Below are 20,300 nucleotides of genomic sequence, written 5' to 3' on the forward strand. Positions count from 1 at the left end.
GGTTGAGGCTGCGGTGAGCCATGTCACTGGACTCCAGCATGGACAACACAGCGAATCCCTGTCTCCAAAAATAAAATCTTGACTGGGTGCAGTGGCTTATGCCTGTAATCCCAGCACTTTGGGAGGCAAGGCGGGCGGATCGCTTGAGGTTAAGAGTTTGAGACCAGCCTGGCTAACATGGTGAAACCCCTCTCTACTAAAAATATAAAAATTAGCTGGGCATAATGGCAGGTGCCTGTAATCCCAGCTACTTGGGAGGCTGAGGCAGGAGGCAGAGGTTGCAGTGAACCAAGATCACACCACTGCAACTCCAGCCTGGGTGACACAGGTTGAATTGAACACTAAATTCTAGTGTTCAACAGCACAGTAGGGTGAGTGTGATTATTAATAATTTATTGTACATTTCAAAACACCTAGAAGAGGGTGGGTGTGGTGGCTCATGCCTGTAATCCCAGCACTTTGGGAGGCCGAGGTGGGAGGATCACTTGAGCTTAGGAGTTCAAGACCAGCTTGGGCAATATAGAGAGACTTCATCTCAACAAAAAAAAAAAAAAAGAAAGAAAGAAAAGAAAAACAAAATAGCCAGAAGAGACCATTTGGAGTGTTTTCCACACAAATAAATGATAAATGTTTGAGGTGATGGATAGCCCAATTACCCTGATTTGATCATTACACATTGTATGCATATACTGAAATATCACATGTATCCCACAAATACATACCATTATGGTACCAGTGTTTTTTTTTTTTAGATGTTATTGTCATTTGACTGTGCCCAGAGACCATCCCATGCCCCTCCCCAGGAAATCCATTCTTAACTATTTTTTTTCTTAGCCCCCAACCTGCTACCCATATTGCAGGGGGCTAGCTTACTTCTCTACAAAGTGGGTGTCTGACCAAGTTGCTTCCATCTCTCAAAAATTTTCTGAAATGATAAGTTTATAAAATCAATGAATGCGGCCGGGCGCGGTGGCTCAAGCCTGTAATCCCAGCACTTTGGGAGGCCGAGACGGGCGGATCACGAGGTCAGGAGTTCGAGACCATCCTGGCTAACACGGTGAAACCCCGTCTCTACTAAAAAATACAAAAAACTAGCCGGGCGAGGTGGTGGGCGCCTGTAGTCTCAGCTACACGGGAGGCTGAGGCAGGAGAATGGCGTGAACCCGGGAGGCGGAGCTTGCAGTGAGCTGAGATCCGGCCACTGCACTCCAGCCTGGGCGACATAGCGAGACTCCGTCTCAAAAAAAAAAAAAAAAAAATCAATGAATGATTGTGAGGTCTGGACTTCTAAAAATAAAATAAAAATAAGTAAATGAACAAAAAAACCTTTTTGAGTCCAACTTGTATCACTTTGTCTTAGAACTAAGAAAGCAAGAAAGTATGCATTTTTTTATTAACTTCTTTGCAGTGATTTAGTTCTATTAAAACCCTTATTTTTCTCATTTCAGGGATATTATGATATAGATAGTGAAGTGTTTTTAAGTTTGCCTTGCATCCTTGGAATCAGTGGAGTATCTGAAGTCATCAAAACCACACTGAAAGAAGATACAGTTTCTGAGAAACTCCAAAGCAGTGCATCCTCAATCCATGGTCTCCAACTACAGTTAAAACTTTGATTCTCAAATGCAATTTAAGAGGCTGGACTTCTACCTAAAGGGAAAAGTCATTTAATTTTACCAATATATATAGGTTTGAGAATTTCTGTATCCTGCTATTTATCCTTACAAACTGCTTGGTTAAAGTAGAGGGTTTCTTGATTAGCTCTGTGATTTAAATCCTTAAGAAGTTACATAAGGAGGGGAAAAATTAATTTTATTTGGGGTTCTTGAGATATCTATGCTGTTCTTTAAATCTACAGCAGGGGTAAACATTCATCTGAAGTGTGCATCAATTTAAATCATATATCCTAAACTAAAAGCACAGTTCACACTTTGGGAATATTTTATAAGTAATACATCTTTAAAAGAAAACTACCCTTTGACTTTTATAATAAACATAAGTTCAAGGCCCAGTATGGATTTACAAAATCTGTATCAATTGTACATTCACAGGATCCACAGCTTAAGTTACTAATGTTTCTTGTGTAAAATCCTATTGGTAGTACTAGTAAAGCATTATATTTCCCTTCTTCAAATTAATTAGCTACCAAAAAATGGAAAAGAATTTTACATGCACTTTAAAACAGAAAATGGAAAGTGAATTTTTAAAATGATATGCATTAAAAGTTTAATTTAATTTCCAGTGGGACTTTATGAAATTTTCTATAACTTCTTCCTGGAGTATATAAGATCTCCAACATCTCATAAACTAATTGTGATATTAGTAGAACCATAGACAAATGTATATTTTTAGTGGAAATAGATTATGAATGAAAGCCAAGCAGCTTACTTTAGAGCCAAACTATGAGATTTTCATTAAAAACATTGGTCATAATAGGGAGAAGTCAAACGGACTCTCCCCATTATTTGTTCTGAGCAAATCCTTTAACCTCTCCTGATCATACAGTTCAGAGTACACACACTTTGGTGATAGATCAACAGCAATATTTTCTTATGTGAAAGATAGCTTATTATTACTATTGTGACATTACAACTGATAGTAACAGTTAACATTAACACTTCATATATACCAGGCAGCATGATAAGCACTTTATTATTTTACTGAATCCTCACAACAGCCCACAGAGGTAGGGACTATTACCATCATCATTTTATAAAAGGAAATTGAGGTTTAGTCCTCAAGAAGTCTTGGCGATTAAGGGGCACTTATCCATACAACCTCTACTTTTTCTAGGCACTAAAAGGGGGAAAAGTCTTAACAGCCAAAATAGTTATCAAAAGACCCTAAAGTTGGGGTCCTATACACCATGAAAGGATTACTTTCATTCTCATGTAAGGGCATGCTTTTATAAAAAACAAACGTGGGCTGGGCGTGGTGACTCATGCCTGTAATCCTAGCACTTTGGGAGCCCGAGGCAGGCAGATCACGAGGTCAGGAGATCGAGATCATCCTGGCTAAAGAGCCTGTCTCTACTAAAAATAAAAAAAATTAGCTGGGCGTGGTGGCAGGCACCTGTAGTCCCAGCTACCTGGGAGGCTGAGGCAGGAGGATGGCATGAACCCAGGAGGCGGAGCTTGCAGTGAGTGGAGATTACACCACTGCACTCCAGCCTGGGTGACAGAGCGAGACTCCATCTCAAAAAAAAAAAAAAAGTTTAAAAATTTGCCAGGTGTGGTGCTGTGCACCTGTAGTTCCAGCTACTCAGGAGGCTGAGGCAGGAGGATTGCTTGAGCCCAGAAGTTCAAGATTACAATGAGCTATGATCATGCCACTGCACTCTAGGCAACACAGTGAGACCCTGTCTCTAAAAAAATAAAAATAAAAATAAATCAAGCATATAATAGGTTAATCCAGACGGAGATAGGAGGGTTTATAAGGGCAGACACATCCTAGGTAAAGAGGAAATAGGCAAACTAACACTGTTTTAGTGTAATAAGGAATGCTTATAATGATGAACTTTAGTCATAAAGAAAAGGTGAAATTATATTCAGTAACCCATGTTTAGGAAAGCAGAAAAGTATTTAATATGCTTGGAAAGATTCCCACCAGAGTTAACTGGATGCTTTTGAAGAGAAAAGCATTTAGGTCTATGTAATTTCAATATGCACGCGAATTAGTTCATGTTACCCTAACAATGTATTCTTACTGTCCTTTTTTATGAAATAGGAAAGTAAAACTGAAAGAACTATTGTTTTTAAAACTAGCCTTTTCTAATATTTGATATCTAAAGTTAGATAATATGTAATATGCTTTTGAACACTAACCAGAAAATAGTGTATAATAAATTACCAATAACTCATTAATTATAAAAGGAACATGTCAATACAACAAATGTTTATTTAACACCTACTGTTATTCCACATACTGTGTTAGAATTTGACTATTCGAAGATGAATAATAGTCTTTGCCCTCTGGAAGGCCACAATGAAGAAGTAATTCTCTGTATCAGATATTTCTTTGAGTGTTAAGTATATTAGTAATCATGTTGTAAATCCCAGTGTAAGTCAAGAAGCAATATCACCACCACCACCTCCCTATGATTTTGTGATAATTTGACATTCTCAATGCTTGTTAACTTTCATGTTTTTATTTTTACAAAATCATGCAGAGCTTGTTACAATTTTTAGTGGGGTTTGGATTAAAATGCTTTTTTGATGTAGCAGAAGACAAATTTTTTTCCATTTTCCATTGTTTTCCTTAAATATTAAGAATAATGAACAAAATAAACTGATTTCAAAATCACCAGGTGATCCTTCATTTATTAAGTGAAAGGAAACATTCAGATTAAGGAGATTTTTTCATACAATTCACACAGCACCCAGGATATTTAGTTATTTTGTGTAAAATGAAGAGACTAGATTTTATCAATTGTTTTCAAACTTTTAAAAATTATTTTTAGCAAGAAAACTTTTAAAATCTTTTTGTTTTTGAGCCAGGTTCTCACTATATTGCTCAGGCTGGACTCAAACTCTTCGGCTCAAGTAATCCTCCTGCCTCAGCCAATGGAGTAGCTGGGACTGCAGGTGCACCATCAGCTTGTGTTTTCATCTGTGATAATCGGGGGATTTAAAATTCTCCACTAATATATGTGAGGACAGAAATCAAAATGCCTAATGAGTGGGAAAAAACTCATATTTAGTGTTGAAATGGCAAGCAACTTTCAAAAGCATTTCAACTACTGTTACTTTCACATCAAAAAATTAACCGATCTTGCATATTTCTAAAACCACAAAGACTTTTTCCCCACACACATTCAATCCTTCATGGTTCCAATGAAATAGATAAGAAGAAGTTAACACTGTATATTGAGGTAGCGTTGACCCTGAAAGATTGCAAAAGACTGATAGTAAACATGCAGCAAGAAAGCTTTTTAAACAATGTATTGCTGGGCACAGTGGCTCACACCTGTAATCCTAGCACTTTGGGAGGCTAAGGTGGGAGGATCACCTGAGCCCAGGAGTTCTGAGGTCAACCTGGGCAACAAAGTGAGACCTCATTTTTACAAAAAATTAGAAAATTAGCTGGGCATGGTGGCACACGCATGTGGTCCCATATACAAGGGAGGTTGAGGCAGGAGGATCACTTGAGCCAGGGAGGTCGAGGCTGCAGTGGGCCATGTTCACACCACTGCACTACAACCTGGGCAACAGAACAAGGCCGTGTCTCAAAAAATATATAAATAGGCTAGGCGCAATGGCTCACGCCTGTAATCCCAACATTTTGGCAAGCTGAGGTGGGTGGATCACCTTAGGTCCAGAGTTCAAGACAAGCCTGGCCAACATAGTGAAATCCTGTCTCTACTAAAAATATAAAAAATTAGCTGGGTGTGGTGGTGGGCACCTGTAATCCCAGCTACTCAGGACGCTGAGGCAGGAGAATCATTTGAACCTGGGAGGCAGAGGTTGCAGTGAGCCGAGATCACACTATTGCACTCCAGCTTGGACAGAAAGAGCAAAACTCCGTCTCAAAAAAAAAAAAAAAAAAAAAATATATATATATATATATATATACACACACACACACACACACACACACAAAATTTATTTTAATATAAATTTATATTTATTTATAAAATATATAAATAACATTACCTGGCATTCCTCCAATTCATAAAGGTACAGTTGCTCTAATTAAAGGGACTCCTGGTTAAGCCATGGCTTTAAGAACAGTTTGAAAACCCCATTGCTTTTAAAAAACATAAAACAGCAAGTAAAATGGAAGGACAGACTGACCTCTAGTTTGGTTTGACTGGAGCTGTATGCTTAACTAAGGAGCTGGAAAACAGGCGGAGGTTGCAGTGAGCCGAGATGGTGCTACTGCACTCCAGCCTGGGCGATGGAGTGAGACTGTCTCAAAAAAAAGAAAAGAAAAGAAAAACAATACTTATTGGAATAGTCTTTATTTGTGTGTGTTAACAACAGTTTATAATGATGCTTCTACATGCTTTCAGTTACGCCCTCCTTGTGAATGTGACCTTCATTTAGATGCCAACTTTGAAGGGAATCAATACCACAGCCTTGTTCTCATTAGGGCTGTACTAAAATAACTGAAACTGTCACACATCTCATCATCAAACTCAAAATTGTACAATACCTTGAATGACACTGTGGTTACAAAACTGACGGTGATGTGTAATGATGACTAATGTAAGTCACCATGAAGAATTTTTATGGGAAGTAAAAATTCAATTAAGATGGAAGTACCTACCCTTGCATTGTGCAAGGCAATGAAGATCTGAAGTAAGCCTGCCTTCAAGGGCTTGGATTTTGACAGTGACAGGTACAAAAATACAGCACCAGGTAAAATACGGCCTGTATTATCATTTATGTCTGGGTACAGGAGAAAGCTGACTTTAGGAATGGTTTCCTGGAGAAGAAATTACTATCTGGCTTCTCGTGAAACAAAGGCTCTACATTTTACCCTTGCCAACGTAGTATGAAGGTCTTTAAAGCTTAAAAAAAAAATTAATTAGAGGAACACTGGGCATCATCTAATGCAAGTGTATCACTTTACAGTCGGGAGAAACGTATGCCTGAGCTAGAAATGCACTAGCCTACCATTATCACAAGGGCAAGTCAGTGACACAACACTCTGACTGCCAGTGCAGTGCCCTCCCACTTGATGAATCAGTCATTAAGGCGCATTGGCAAGCCCTTGGTACTTCTTCCCTTTCAGGCACTAGCTTCCTAAAGTCGACTCTGTGAAATACCTGCCAATCTTATCCTGAACCGGAGTTTCGACCCTCGGAACAGTCTTGCCCACATCTTTGGGACCTGATTCGTCCTGCTGAATCCGGCACTCGAGGGTAGGGTTGGTTGGAACCCACCCCGTCAAGTCTCTTTCAATCCCACACGGCGTCCACCCTTGCCCGCAGGATGGCGGCCCGGAAGTGACGTAGTGGAAACGGAAGTGGTGCTTTGGTTCCGACTTCCTGTTGTTTGAGGCCGGGTCGGGGGTGTGCGATTGTGTGGGACGGCCTGGGGCAGCCCAGCAGCGGCTGACTTTCTGCCTGCGGGAAAGGGAGTCGCGAGTGGGCCGTCATGGCGGTGTCGGAGAGCCAGCTCAAGAAAATGGTGTCCAAGGTGAGGCTGCGACGCGCTCGCCCTCCAGCGCGCGCCCACCGCTCCCTTCCGCGCCCTGCCGAGTCCGTCCCGGCCCAGCCAAACAAGCTTCCCAGACGGGCCGGAATCCCCAGTACAGCTCTTAGCCACCTTCTCAGACCCCCGCCCCGAGGCGCCTGTCGCCTGGTGCGGGAATCCCCGTACGGGAGCTGGGAGGGTGGGGGGCGGCGACAGTCGACAGAGACGTGGAGCGGAAACTGCCGGACACCTGCCGCCCACCCGCCCTTCTCTCTTCCACAGAGTTTGGAGCTGTCTATGGGGCAGTGTGGTTTTTCGTCTTAGTTTCTGTAAACACAAAGACGGAATCTCATTTAGTTCTAGATCTGAGGCAATCCTCTATTGCTGTCCCAATCCAGGGATCCTCCAGTCTTAGCCTTTCTTTTGCCGACCTGCAGAGATTGTGGCCTTTTCAGTTTTGTATTCTCCGGAAAAGTCCAGAGAAGCCAAAATACCAGTCCCTTACTGAAATACCATTACCGTTTCAGGGATTTGCTAAGAGTAACTACTCTTAAGTGTATGCTGCTTATAATGCGTATTTATTTGCTTTGAGCTTAATCTATGATCTTCACGGCTCAAGGCTATTTTTTTTTTTCAATTTTTAAAAAAGCAGTTAAGCATTTTGTATTTTAAAGCCATGATTTATTTATATAATTACTTCAAACGTGGCACCTCACACCAGAGTGGAATGGCTTTTGTTATGTTTTGTTGTAATTTTCCAAAACTATGTAAAATGATTGAGAGTTGAGTCTTGACCAGTTCAACGTGTTAGCTTCGGATAGTTTTGTCAAAGCAAGAATGGTAGCAATCAGCGGTTTAAGCGGTTTCAGTTTTTAATAAAACACACTATTATGTATAAAACATTTTTAAAAACGGACTTTTTCCAGTTAAATCGCCCCCATAGTCCTTGATTGAAGACCAAGTAACCTCTAAAGAGAAAGTGACAGTTTTCAAAATAAAGCATACCTTAGTTGTGTAATCATGTATTTTAGGCTTATTGGTTTTGTTTTGACAAACTAGTTATCCTTAGTTACAGAGGACGTGTGGGAAGCCATAGAAGATTGTGACCCAGGTAAAGATCCATGTTGTAACTTTTATACATCACTTTCTGAAAAAACGGTATATTGTTTTACATAGTATGTAGCTGAAGAGTATCTGTTCCGTTACTTTTTTTTTTTTAGTGTCTTGCTCTGTCACCCAGGCTGGAGTGCAGTGCCGCGATCTTGGCTCACTGCAATCTCCGCCTTCCAGATTCAAGCAATTCTCCTGCCTTCGCCTCCCAAGTAGCTGGAATTACAGGCGCCCACCACTTCACACAGCTGATTGTTGTATTTTTAGTAAAGTCGGGGTTTCACCATGTTGGCCAGGCTGATCTTCAACTCCAGACCTCAGTATTCCCTCTGCTTTGGCTTCCCAAAGTGCTGGGATAACAGGCATGAGCCACCACGCCTGGCCTCCATGACATTTTTGATCTTTAAATTGATAGCGTAGTCATTAAGATTTATTTCTTGGGCCGGGCGCAGTGGCTCACACCTGTAATCCTAGCACTTTGGGAGGCCAAGGCAGGTGGATCACCTGAGGTCAGGAGTTCAAGACCGGCCTGATCAACATGGTGAAACCCCGTCTCTTCTAAAATACAAAAATTAGCCGGGCATGATGGCGGGTGCCTGTAATCCCAGCTGCTTGGGAGGCTGAGACGGGAGAATCGCTTGAACCCGGGAGACGGTGGTTGCAGTGAGCCGAGATGGAGCCACTGCACTCCAGCCTGGGTGGCTGAGCAAGACTCCGTCTCAAAAAAAAAAAAAAAAATTTATTCCGTAATGTATGTGTATATTCATATAAAGAGCAAGAATATTCAAATATTAGCTTATTTTTTATACCCTAATTAAGTTTCCTAAGCGTCCTCTAGAGAAACCTGCCATCAAAGACAAAGGCAAGGCATGTTCAGAAGATATTTTATACCTCTGCCTGCCTCCCCCTGCAGCCAACCTGTGATTACTCTAGAAACAAAAACAGGTAGGGAAGAGGTAGGAGAGGGCATTCTACCTGTCTTTTGGTCCTTGGCTCAGTATCTGGAAAATTGAGACTCCTGTATGTGATTATGACGATTCTGAGCATCAGCATCTGTTCTGTCTAACCTATGAATTTTAGACAGGTAAGAATAGCAAGTAGAGTAATAGAAGCAGTTGTGGGGCTCCTTCCTCCTAAAGAAGGGCTTGAAATGTTTTTCTTTCAGCTGGTGTGGTCTGATGTAAGAATTGTTAGCCAGGACCCTGCACTCATGGCTAGGGTGAAGGTCATTATTGTTTTCTCTTTATCTGATTGTAGGCTCTCCACACCCATCATGGTACTCTGGCCACCTGCCTTATGTTTTGTATGTATATTATAAAAGATCTTTTTTCCCCTTGAGCATTATCTTAGCTCCCAATTTCAACATAACTTTTAACACCCTTCTCTGTTATCATTTTTGCAATTAACAGAGGTATATTTATACCAGATTAGTCCTTCTTGCTTTAAAGAAACAACTTTCCACTTTAGATGTTTCATGCATACAACCACTTACATTTTTACATAGTTTATTTACAGCATTTCTAGAGGCGCAGTCACTGCTAAATGAGTAGAAGAAAACTGTGGGCCTGGTGTGATGGTTCATGCCTGTAATCCCAGTACTTTGGGAGGTAGAGATGGGAGGATCACTTGGGGCCAGGAGTTCAAGATCAGCCTGGGCAACATAGCTAGACCCTGTCTCTACAAAAAATTTAAAAATCAGCCAGACTTGGTGGCATGCACCTGTAGTCCTAGCTACTTGGGAAGCAGAAGCAGGAGGATTACTTAAGCCCAGGAATTCAAGGTTACAGTGAGCTATGACAGAATGAGAACCTATCTCAAAAAGTAAAAAATGAAAAAAAAAATTAATAACAAAATTGGCCAAGTGCGGTGGCTCATGCCTGTAATCCCAGCACTTTGGGAGGCTGAGGTGGGCAGATCACTTGAGGTCAGGAGTTCGAGACCAGACTGGCCAACATGGTGAAACCCTGTCTCTACTAAAAATACAAAATTAGCCAGACATGGTGGTGCGTGCCTGTAATCCCAGCTACTCAGGAGGCTGAGGAAGGAGAATTGCCTGAACCTGGGAGGTGGAGGTTGCAGTGAGCTGAGATCACGCTACTGCACTCCAGCCTGGGTGACAGAGCAAGATTCCATCTCAAAAACAAATAAATAAATAAAAATAATAAAATAAAGATTGATATGTCCCTCACACTGTTTTAGGCTCTAGGGATGCAACAGTGAACAATCAGACAAAAAAAAACTCTGCTTCTGGAATTTAAATTTTTATAGAAGACAATAAATAACTCAATAAATACATCAAGTAGTATGTTGGAAAGTGATAAGTGCTTTAGAGAAAATAAAGCAGGAAAGGGAAATGGGGAGTGCTAGGGTGTGGAAATGGGATGAGTCACAGTTTTGTATCTGATAGTAAAGAGAGGTCTTTCTGAAAAAATCTATTTGAGCTCACCTGAGAGAGGTAAAGAAACTGTGTGGTTGGCATGGGGCTCACACCTGAAATCCAAGCATTTTGGGAGGCCAAAGCTAGAGGATCGCATTGAGGCCAGGAGTTCCAGACCAGCCTGTGCAACATAGCATGACCTTGTCTCTTCTCTACTAAAAATATAAAAAAATTAACCAGTCGTGGTGTATACCTCTAATTCCAGCTACTTGGGAGGCTGAGATGGAAGGATCACTTGAGCCCAGGAGTTTGAGGTTGCAGTGAGCTGTGATCATACCACTGTACTCCAGCTTGGGTGACAGAGCGAGATCCTATCTCAGGAGAAAAACAAACCTGGAACAATCTGGGGTAGGAACATTTCAGAAAGAAGGAGAAACAAATGCAAAGGCTCATAGACAGAAGTTTGTCATGCATGATAGAGGAACAACAAAGGAGGGTATGGTGGCTGGACTGAAGTGAGCAAGGGAGGAAGTGGTGGTATGGATCTAGACAGATCCATGGTATGGATCATCAATGGTATGAGAGGTTTGGAGGACCTTGCAGGCCATCTTAAGGACCTTGGCGTTTACTTGGAGTATGATGAAAAGCCATTGCTCTGTTTCAGCTGTTAGCAATATTACTCTAGCTGCTATGTTGAGACTAGACTGTAGTGGGTTAACGATGGAGGCAGAGACACCATAAAGAGGCTGTTGCAGTAATCTAGGTGAGAGGTGTTGGTGGCTTAGACCAGGACTGTAGCTGTGGAGATACCGGATGTATGCTGAAGGCAAAGCTAACAGGATATTTTGACAGATTGGCTGTGGATGTGAAGAAAAGAGAGGGCATCAAGGATAACGTCAAGGTTTTTGGCCTGAGCACCTGGAAGGATATGTATGTGTACACATATGGAAGACATTGGAGAAGTAAATTTGGGGGGAAGATAAGGAGTTCAGTTTTGGTCATGTTCAATTTGACATTCATTAGATATCCAAGGAGAAATGTCAAATTAGTAATTGTATATATGTTTTCTGGAGTTCAGAAAAAAGGTTAAGATTGGAAAATTTTAATTTGAGGGTTTTCAACATATAAATTATATTTTCGGCCATGAGGGAGATCAAAGGAATGAGTTTAGATAGAGAAGAAGACCAAGGACTTAGCCTGCACTCAATAATAATTGGTTAGGTTAAGAGAACAAGCCAGCAAAGAAACTGAGAAGGCACAGAGTTCAGGAGAACAGTTGATGTCCTGGAAATCAAATGAAGAACATATTTTAAGAGAAAAGGGGCTGGCCATGATGGCTCATGCCTCTAATCCCAACACTTTGGGAGGCTGAGGTGGAAAGATTGCTTGAGCCTAGAAGTTCAAGACTAGCCTGGGCAACATGGTGAAATCCAGCTCTATCAAAAATATACAAAAATTAGCTAGACATCGTGGTGTGTACCTGTAGTCTCAGCTACTTGGGAGGCTGAGGTGGGAGGATCACTTGACCCCGGGAGGTGGAGGTTGCAGTGAACTGAGATCATACCACTGCACTCTAGCCTGGGTGACAGAGCCAGACCCTGTCTCAAAAAAAAAAAAAAAGGAACGAGCCAGGTGCAGTGGTTCATACCTGTAATACAAACACTTTGGAAGGCTGAGGTGAGAGGATCACTTGAGCCCAGGAATTTGAGACCAGCCTGAGCAGCACAGTGAGATCTCATCTCTATGAAAAATTTAAAAATTATCCAGGTGTGATGGTGCATGCCTGTAGTCCCAGCTACTTGGGAGGCTGTGGTGGGAGTATTACTTGAGCCCAGGAGGTTGAGGCTGAAGTGAGCCATGATCGTACCACTGCACTCTAGCCTGGGCGACAGAGTGAGACCCTAACTCAAAAAAAAAAAAGCGGGGGAAAGGAAGGAATCAGCTTGGTCAAATATTGCTGATAGATGAAGTAAGACAAAGATAGTATTGGTCATTACATATCATGTGGCAGTTATTGGTGACCTTACTGAACAATTTCAGTGAAGTACGGAGTATAGAAGCCTAATTGGAGTGGATTTGAAGAGACCAGGTCTCTAGACATTGAGCATGGTTGCTAACATCACAGAGATACTCAGATATGTTGTGCTCCATGATGAAAAACATTATCCTCTATGAAGTGATCTTATCAGAGAAAGAAGAGGAAAAAAATATAAAAGGAAAAATTTTTTTTTTTTTTTTTTTGAGACTGAGTCTAGCTCTGTCGCCCAGGCTGGAGTTCAATGGCGTGATCTCGGCTCGCTGCAACCTCTGCCTCCCGGGTTCAAGCAATTCTTCTGCCTCAGCTTCCTGAGTAGCTGGGATTACAGATGCGCGCCATCATGCCCAGCTAGTTTTTGTGTTTTTAGTAGAGATGGGGTTTCACTGTGTTGGTCAGGCTGGTCTCGAACTCCTGACCTCGTGATCCGCCCGCCTCAGCCTCCCAAAGTGCTAAGATTACAAGCGTGAGCCACCATGCCCGGCTGGAAATTTTGTAATCGTGAGGATAATAACCTGTAGATCCAACTAACTCACAGAAGCATGTATCTATGAAACTATACTAAAGGTATACAATTAACACATTCCAAACCATGAGAGCCTCTATAAGACAAATGAACAAATGTCTTTAACAAATAAATTCTAAGGAGCAAAAATAGAGATGTGCCCATCAGTTAAGTATTTTTCAGCTGAACAGTAGATAAATAAAGTGTGCAGTAAGAAGTGGGCCATACTTGCCTGTAAATCCCAACACGTGGGGAGCCTGAGGCGAGAGGATTGCTTGAGGCCAGGAGTTGGAGACCAGCCTGGGCAATATAGCAAGACCCTGTCTTTACAAAAATAAAAATAAATTAGCTGGGCATGATGGCACATACCTGTAGTTCTGTGTACTTGGGAGGCTGAGGCAGGAGGATCACTGAGCCTGGAGTTTGAGGTTGCAGTGAGCTGTGATTGTGCCACTTTACTTCATCCTGGGCTACAGAGCGAGACACTGTCTCCAAAATAAATGAAAGGAATGAAGTACAGATAAATGCTACAAGGATAATCTTGAAAACATGCTAAGTGAAAGAATTTAGTCATGAAAGATCACATTGTATGAATAAGCAAATCTATAGAGACAGATTTGTGGTTGTCTAGGATGAAGGCTGGGGGTAGAATGGGGGGTGATTGCTAAAGGGTATGCATTTCTTTTTAGGGATGGTGAAAATGTTCTGAAGTTGATTACGGTGGTGGTTACACAACTCCGAATGTATTAAAAACCATTGAACTATACTTTTTAAATGTGTGAATTATATGGTATAGTTAAAGAATATAGATTAAAAGGGACTTGAGACATTTTAACAAATGCAATGTGTGGACTTTATTAGGATCCTGATTCAAACTGAAAACATAAAAAACATGACTTGAGACTATAGATATTTTCTGATGTTAAGGAAATAGTGATTATTTTAGTGTGATAATAGGATTGTGGGGTTTTTAGGTTCTTTCAGGCTTTCATTAATGCTAACAATTAGTGAAAAAGATTTTAAGAAAATTCATCCGCTCTAAAATACATGTATTGGTTTTAAACTAAATTCTTACGCGATTTTGCTTTTCAGTACAAATACAGAGACCTAACTGTACGTGAAACTGTCAATGTTATTACTCTGTACAAAGATCTCAAACCTGTTTTGGATTCATATGGTGAGTTTATGCAATAAAAATCAATTTCTATACTTTGAGTTTACTCTCTTTGTTAATGATTGTAATTTTTTCCATTTTCCTTTGAGGTTTGTGGATTTTTCAATTGTAGGACTGCACCACCACCTAATAAAACTGTTGGAAGGTAGCATATTAGAAGATCTAATAAAAACATTTTATATTTATTTAGTTTTAGTTTTTTATGTTAAAAAAATACTGTAGCTGGACGTGGTGGCTCATTTCTGTAATCCCAGCACTTTGGGAGGCTGAGATGGGTTGGACCACTGAGCCCAGGAGGTTGAGACCAGCTTGGGCAATATGGTGAAACCTTGTCTCAACAAAAAAATACATAAAGTTGGCCTGGCACTCCTGTATTCTCAGCTAGCCAGGAGGCTGAGGTGGGAGGATTGCTTGAGCCAGGAGGCAGCGGTTGCATTGAGCTGAGATCGGGCCACTGCACTCCAGCCTGGGCAACAGAGCAAGACCCTGTCTCAAAAAAAAAAAAAAAAAAAAACTACTAACATAGAACTATGCAAATTTAAACCTAGGAGGGCATGTTAAAGATAGTTTAGTCCATTTCCCAAAGTTTTGTCTCTAGACCCTTAGTTGTGCTGGGGACAGGGGTAGAGGCAGAATTCTATAGTTAAGCTTGAGCAACTTATGGATTAAACAAAATTGAGTTTTATTGCATGAAGATTTCTCAGAGCCTTTAATATGCTAATGTGTTGTGTATCACTGAGATGAGCAAGAATATATTGTATAATACATCCTAAAGTTACTTAACTGCTGAACCTCCCTGTCCCCATAGTGTCTCTTTATATTTTCAGGAACACATTTTGCAAAACTATACTCTGGACTGTCCCTTTCATTTTATAGTTGAGGAAAATATTATTTAATGTGGTCTTTAATTCTATAGAGTAGGTAAGCATGTCAGTTTGTCTCTACTTTCTATTGAGACAAAATAAAGTTGTAAGACATGACAATGCTTGGAGTTTCCCTTTTTTTAAAATAGTCTTTTCTGTCCCTGCCAAATCCTAACATAATCTCTTCTACCATGTCTCCTTGAAAATGCTTAATATGCCAGGGCCGAGGGAAAACCCATGCTGCTGCTTGTCCACTGTAAGACCCTTAACTCTGAAGGCAAGGAACTGAATTTTGTAGCTGAGACTTTCTAAATTTCACTTGCTTCCAAGGCTTTGAAAACATTAGGAAACTGGTGAAGAGAGGTGGGAAGGAACAGAGGGGCAATCAGTTCTGCATTTCCTGAAACAATAAAGACATGAACCCAAAGTCCTCTTCCAAACCTAGGTCACAATTCCTTCTCATCTCAGCCTACCTTATTTCTGTCCACATGACAGTTTTGATCAAAACTGACAAAGACTCCCTTATCAAATCTTGTGTAGTTTCATATGGCTGGACGAAGTGTAAATCATTGTTACCAAATTCTTTTAGAATAAACAAAGCCCCACATTTATTTATTTATTTATTTATTTATTTTTTATTTTTTTTTTTTTGAGACGGAGTCTCGCTGTGTCACCCAGGCTGGAGTGCAGTGGCCCGATCTCGGCTCACTGCAAGCTCCGCCTCCCGGGTTTACGCCATTCTCCTGCCTCAGCCTCCGAGTAGCTGGGACTACAGGCGCCCGCCACCACGCCCGGCTAGTTTTTTGTATTTTTAGTAGAGACGGGGTTTCACCATGTTAGCCAGGATGGTCTCGATCTCCTGACTTCGTGATCCACCCGCCTCGGCCTCCCAAAGTACTGGGATTACAGGCTTGAGCCACCGCGCCCGGCCAGCCCCACATTTATATAAGGTGGTTTTCTTTTTTAAAATGCACAAAATCAGAATACATTGCAGTGTAGCTTACATTCGTCAACAGTAAGTAAAAGAACAAAGGTCAACAATGTACGGTCATGCATTTTGTAGTGATAGAGATATGGTCTGAGAAATGCATTATTAGGCGATTTCATCATTGAATGTACTTAGGCAAACCTAGATGGTATATCCTACTACACACCTAGGTTATATGGCATGCCTGTTGCTCCTAGGCTACAGCCTATACCAGATGTTACTGTACTGCATACCATAGGCAGTTGTAACACAATGGTATTTTTGTATCTAACTATAGAAAAGTTACATTAAAAATATAGTATAGTAATTTTATGGGACCAATGTCTTATATGCAGTCCATTGTTGACCCAAACATTACACAGTAGATGGCTATAGTTCTATGTTTTTGTACTGCACATTACAACCTTTCCCCTATGTGTATAGTGTTAATTCCAAATCATTGTTAGAAATAATAGCTGTCCAATACAAACTATGTGCTGTATTAAGTATAGACATAAATTATAGATAGAAAAATATGTGGGGTATGAGAAATACAGATTAAAAGAAATTGTCTACATTTGGCTATGAACTTTTCTTTTTTTCATTTTAATACTGGCTAAGGAGGCTGCGGCCAGGAGATCACTTGAGTCCAGGAGTTCAAGTCCAGCCTGGACAACTTAGTGAGACCCCATTTCTAAAAAAATAGGAAAAAAAGCTGGGCATGATAGTGCACGCCTATAGTCCCAGCTACTCAGAAGGCTGAGGTGGGAGGATTGCTTGAGCCTAGAGTTTGAGGATAGCCTGCACAACATAGCAAGACCCTGTCTCCAAAAAACAATAATAAATAACTGTGAGTGACAGTCTGGATAAATGTCTAGAGATCTCTAAAGTATAATGACATTAGGTGAACATTTAGTATGGTATTGTTTGATAGTGTTTTTTGTTTGTTTGTTTGTTTATTTTGCAGTGGAGTTTTGCTCTTGTTGCCCAGGCTGGAATGCAGTGGTACAATCTTGGCTCACTGCAACCTCTGCCTCCCGGGTTCAAGCATTCTCCTGCCTCAGCCTCCCGAGTAGCTGGGATTACAGGCATGTGCCACCATGCCTGGCTAATTTTGTATTTTTAGTGGGGATGGGGTTTCTCCATGTTGGTTAGGCTGGTCTCAAACTCCCAATCTCAGGTGATCTGCCTGCCTTGGCCTTCCAAAGTGCTGGGATTACAGGCGCAAGCCACTGCGCCTGGCCGATAGTGATATTTAAATAGTTTTAAAAGTGACTCACACCTGTAATCCCAGCACTTTGGGAGGCCAAGGCGGATGGATCACGAGGTCAGGAGTTCGAGACCAACCTGGCCAGCATGGTGAAGCACTGTCTCTACTAAAGATACAAAAAATTAGCCAGGTGTGGTGGCGCGCGCCTGTAATCCCAACTACTCAGGAGGCTGAGGCAGGAAAATCGCTTGAACCCGGGAGGCAGAGGTTTCAGTGAGCCAAGATCGCACCATTGCACTCCAGCCTGGGCGACAGGGCGAGACTCCATCTGAAAAAAAACAAAAAAGAGCTGATCAATGACATTGAGTGAATCAACAAAGAATTGTTAGTTATTGGACAGGATGGATGATACATTGACAGGTCAGCCCCTTTCAAGGATAAAAATGAATTTTAACCAGTCTTTCTGAAAGAATAACCTATGGGAGTATCTAAAAAAAATGCTCATGATTAAATCATTGTTCTTTCCTTTCAGTTTTTAATGATGGCAGTTCCAGGGAACTAATGAACCTCACTGGAACAATTCCTGTGCCTTATAGAGGTAAATGTCTTATGTTATTAGGTTTCCAGCTAGATGTATTTTGAATACATAATAAATATGTTGCCAAAGAGTTATAAGTAAATTAAACCTACTTTCTCATGGCTTTCATGCTGATATAGATTTTAACTTCTATTCAAATTGAAGTTCATTTGGCAGCAACACCTAACATTTTCAACTTTCTTAAAACTTCCTTACCAAGATGTATGAACAGATAAGTGCCTAAGTTCACCAGAGGAGTTTAATGTTTCACAGAATCAAAGAATTTTAGAACTAGAAAGGGATCTTACTTGCCTCTTGGTTCAGCCTCCTACACCATTCAAACTTTCCTGACAGTGGGAAGCTTAAGATACAGGCTTCAAAGTCAGGACAGAGTTATGTTTGAGTTCTTGCTCTATAATCTTAGCAGTTCTGTTACATGTTATAGATGGACATCTTTGACATTTAGATAATAGTACCTAACTTGGGGAAATGAGCATTTATTCGTTAACGAATGTGAAGGACTTGGCATAGAGCCTTGAATGTAATAAGGAGACAGTTAAAAGTAGCTGTTATTTACGGTTGTGATGTTGGCGCTAATACTAATGGTAGATAATTGATCTCTGTTAGCCTGTCTTTCACCCTCTGCTGAAATACTTAGTGGTGAGGAAGCATTTAGCTTCATGCGAGACCATTTTGTTTTTGGACAGCTCTGTTTGTTAATTATTCCTTGTAACTAGCTAAGACCTATGTCCTTTACCCAGTGATTTCACATAGTACCTGCTATGCATAAGGCAATAAGGAGAGGAGCTATGGATACAAAGATGAATAAAGGATGTACCTCTTCTGGAAGAACTCCACTAATAGGGGAAACAAAGGGAACAGATAGATATTTACACTATTCTGTAACTGCTATAGAATTATAAAATGAAAAAGTGCTATGAGATTACAGAGGAGAAGAAGGCCACATGGGAAGATCACAGTTTAAGTGACATTTGAGCCACTATTAAATAATAAGTCAATCATTCATAACAAGCAGAGGGAAAAAACAGTTAATTGAGCATCAGCGTTGTATAAAGCGAGTGTAAATTTAGGGAAGACTGAGTAAAATTTAACATTACTGACTTTGCTGTTCCCCTCAGGAAATAAATTCTGCTGGGGGAAATAGGCATGGGGGGGTGCGGATGTATGCATAAATTGTATCTAAACTAAACCTGTATTCCTTTAACCATTCTTCAATTTAAAAATGATAAAAATAGAGTAATTGAAGTTTCTATTTCTTTTTCAGGTAATACATATAATATTCCAATATGCCTATGGCTACTGGACACATACCCATATAATCCCCCTATCTGTTTTGTTAAGCCTACTAGTTCAATGACTATTAAAACGGGAAAGCATGTTGATGCAAATGGGAAGATATATCTTCCTTATCTACATGAATGGAAACACGTAAGTATTAATGGTGTTCTGTGAATTAGTTATGTTTTATATATTTTGCTCACTAGCATCTGCTTTTTTTTAGCACTCAAAGAGGATTCCAAGTAGGGTAGATAAGTTCAAATAATGGACTAATCACTGAGTTGAGGGTAAATTAGAAAAGGCTCACTAAAAGAAATGGGTTTGTGTAGAGCTTTGTAATTTTCAGAATACTTATATTCACTATTTTATTTGCTTGAGTTGAACCTTTTAAAATAGGCAGGATTCACATAGTAGGAAGTGCATTTTAAAAAATAGTATGCTGGTGGGGTAGTTATGGAATTCAGATCTCATTACTCAAAGCATTTCTGTCAAGAATAATAGTAGGAAACTTCTGTTCCTGTGTCTGGTAATGTAACTGTAACAGATTAATGTTCCTATGAAAAGTAACTAGAAAAGCAAGAGAAAATACAAACACCACCTGTTGAAAGGTTTTGGAAAGCTGTTTAGGCAATCAAGACATGGATGGCCAAGATTCTGTAGAGAAAAGGCACTTCTGCCAGTAACTTTTCCCCCAGGGTGGTACCTACTGATTTTTTTTTTTTTTTTTTTGGAGACAGAGTTTCATACTCTGTCACCCAGGCTGGAGGACAGTGGCACAATCTCAGCTCACTGTAACCTCCACCTCCCAGGTTCAAGCGACTCTCCTGCTTCAGCCTCCCTAGTAGCTGAGATTACAGGCGCCTGCCCACCATGCCTAAGTTTTGTATTTTAGTAGAGATGGGGTTTCACCATGTTGGTGAGGCTGTTCTCGAACTCCTGACCTCAAGTGATCCACCCATCTCGGCCTCCTAAAGTGCTGGGATTACAGGCATAAACCACCATGCCCAGCCTACTTACTGATTCTTGATGCAGGATGAACGGCTG

At 40.7% G+C, this 20,300-nt stretch overlaps 2 protein-coding genes and 1 long non-coding RNA gene across 23 annotated transcripts in view; 2 read left to right on the forward strand and 1 right to left on the reverse strand.

The window, feature by feature from the left end:
• The window catches only part of UEVLD (UEV and lactate/malate dehyrogenase domains), a 71,425-nt gene extending 67,123 nt beyond the window's left edge, over positions 1-4,302 (forward strand). For all 14 annotated transcript variants that reach the window (XM_005578431.4, XM_074014073.1, XM_074014072.1 and 11 more), the window contains one exon: positions 1,449-4,302. In XM_005578431.4, coding sequence (XP_005578488.4) covers positions 1,449-1,616 — 168 coding nt within the window. In that variant the 3' untranslated portion in view covers positions 1,617-4,302. The remainder of the gene's footprint in view (positions 1-1,448) is intronic.
• Positions 4,303-4,537: 235 nt separating this feature from the next.
• On the reverse strand, positions 4,538-6,954 carry LOC123568754 (uncharacterized). The gene is made up of 3 exons (XR_006692265.3): positions 6,770-6,954; positions 5,793-5,906; positions 4,538-4,670 (listed from the first exon to the last, which is right to left on the reverse strand). It is a non-coding gene; the product is annotated as an uncharacterized lncRNA (long non-coding RNA).
• Positions 6,955-6,979: 25 nt separating this feature from the next.
• The window catches only part of TSG101 (tumor susceptibility 101), a 51,497-nt gene continuing 38,176 nt past the window's right edge, over positions 6,980-20,300 (forward strand). For 2 of the 8 annotated variants that reach the window (XM_065528407.1, XM_074014080.1), the window contains exons 1-5: positions 6,980-7,142; positions 10,892-11,034; positions 14,259-14,343; positions 17,913-17,978; positions 19,243-19,406. In XM_065528407.1, coding sequence (XP_065384479.1) covers positions 17,942-17,978; positions 19,243-19,406 — 201 coding nt within the window. In that variant the 5' untranslated portion in view covers positions 6,980-7,142; positions 10,892-11,034; positions 14,259-14,343; positions 17,913-17,941. Of the gene's footprint in view, positions 7,143-8,208; positions 8,251-10,891; positions 11,035-14,258; positions 14,344-17,912; positions 17,979-19,242; positions 19,407-20,300 lie in introns of all 8 variants that reach the window. The other 6 variants (XM_005578443.4, XM_074014078.1, XM_005578444.3 and 3 more) reach the window with 4 other exon arrangements.

Source organism: Macaca fascicularis, chromosome 14 (assembly GCF_037993035.2).
Source record: "Macaca fascicularis isolate 582-1 chromosome 14, T2T-MFA8v1.1".
NCBI lineage: Eukaryota > Metazoa > Chordata > Mammalia > Primates > Cercopithecidae > Macaca > Macaca fascicularis.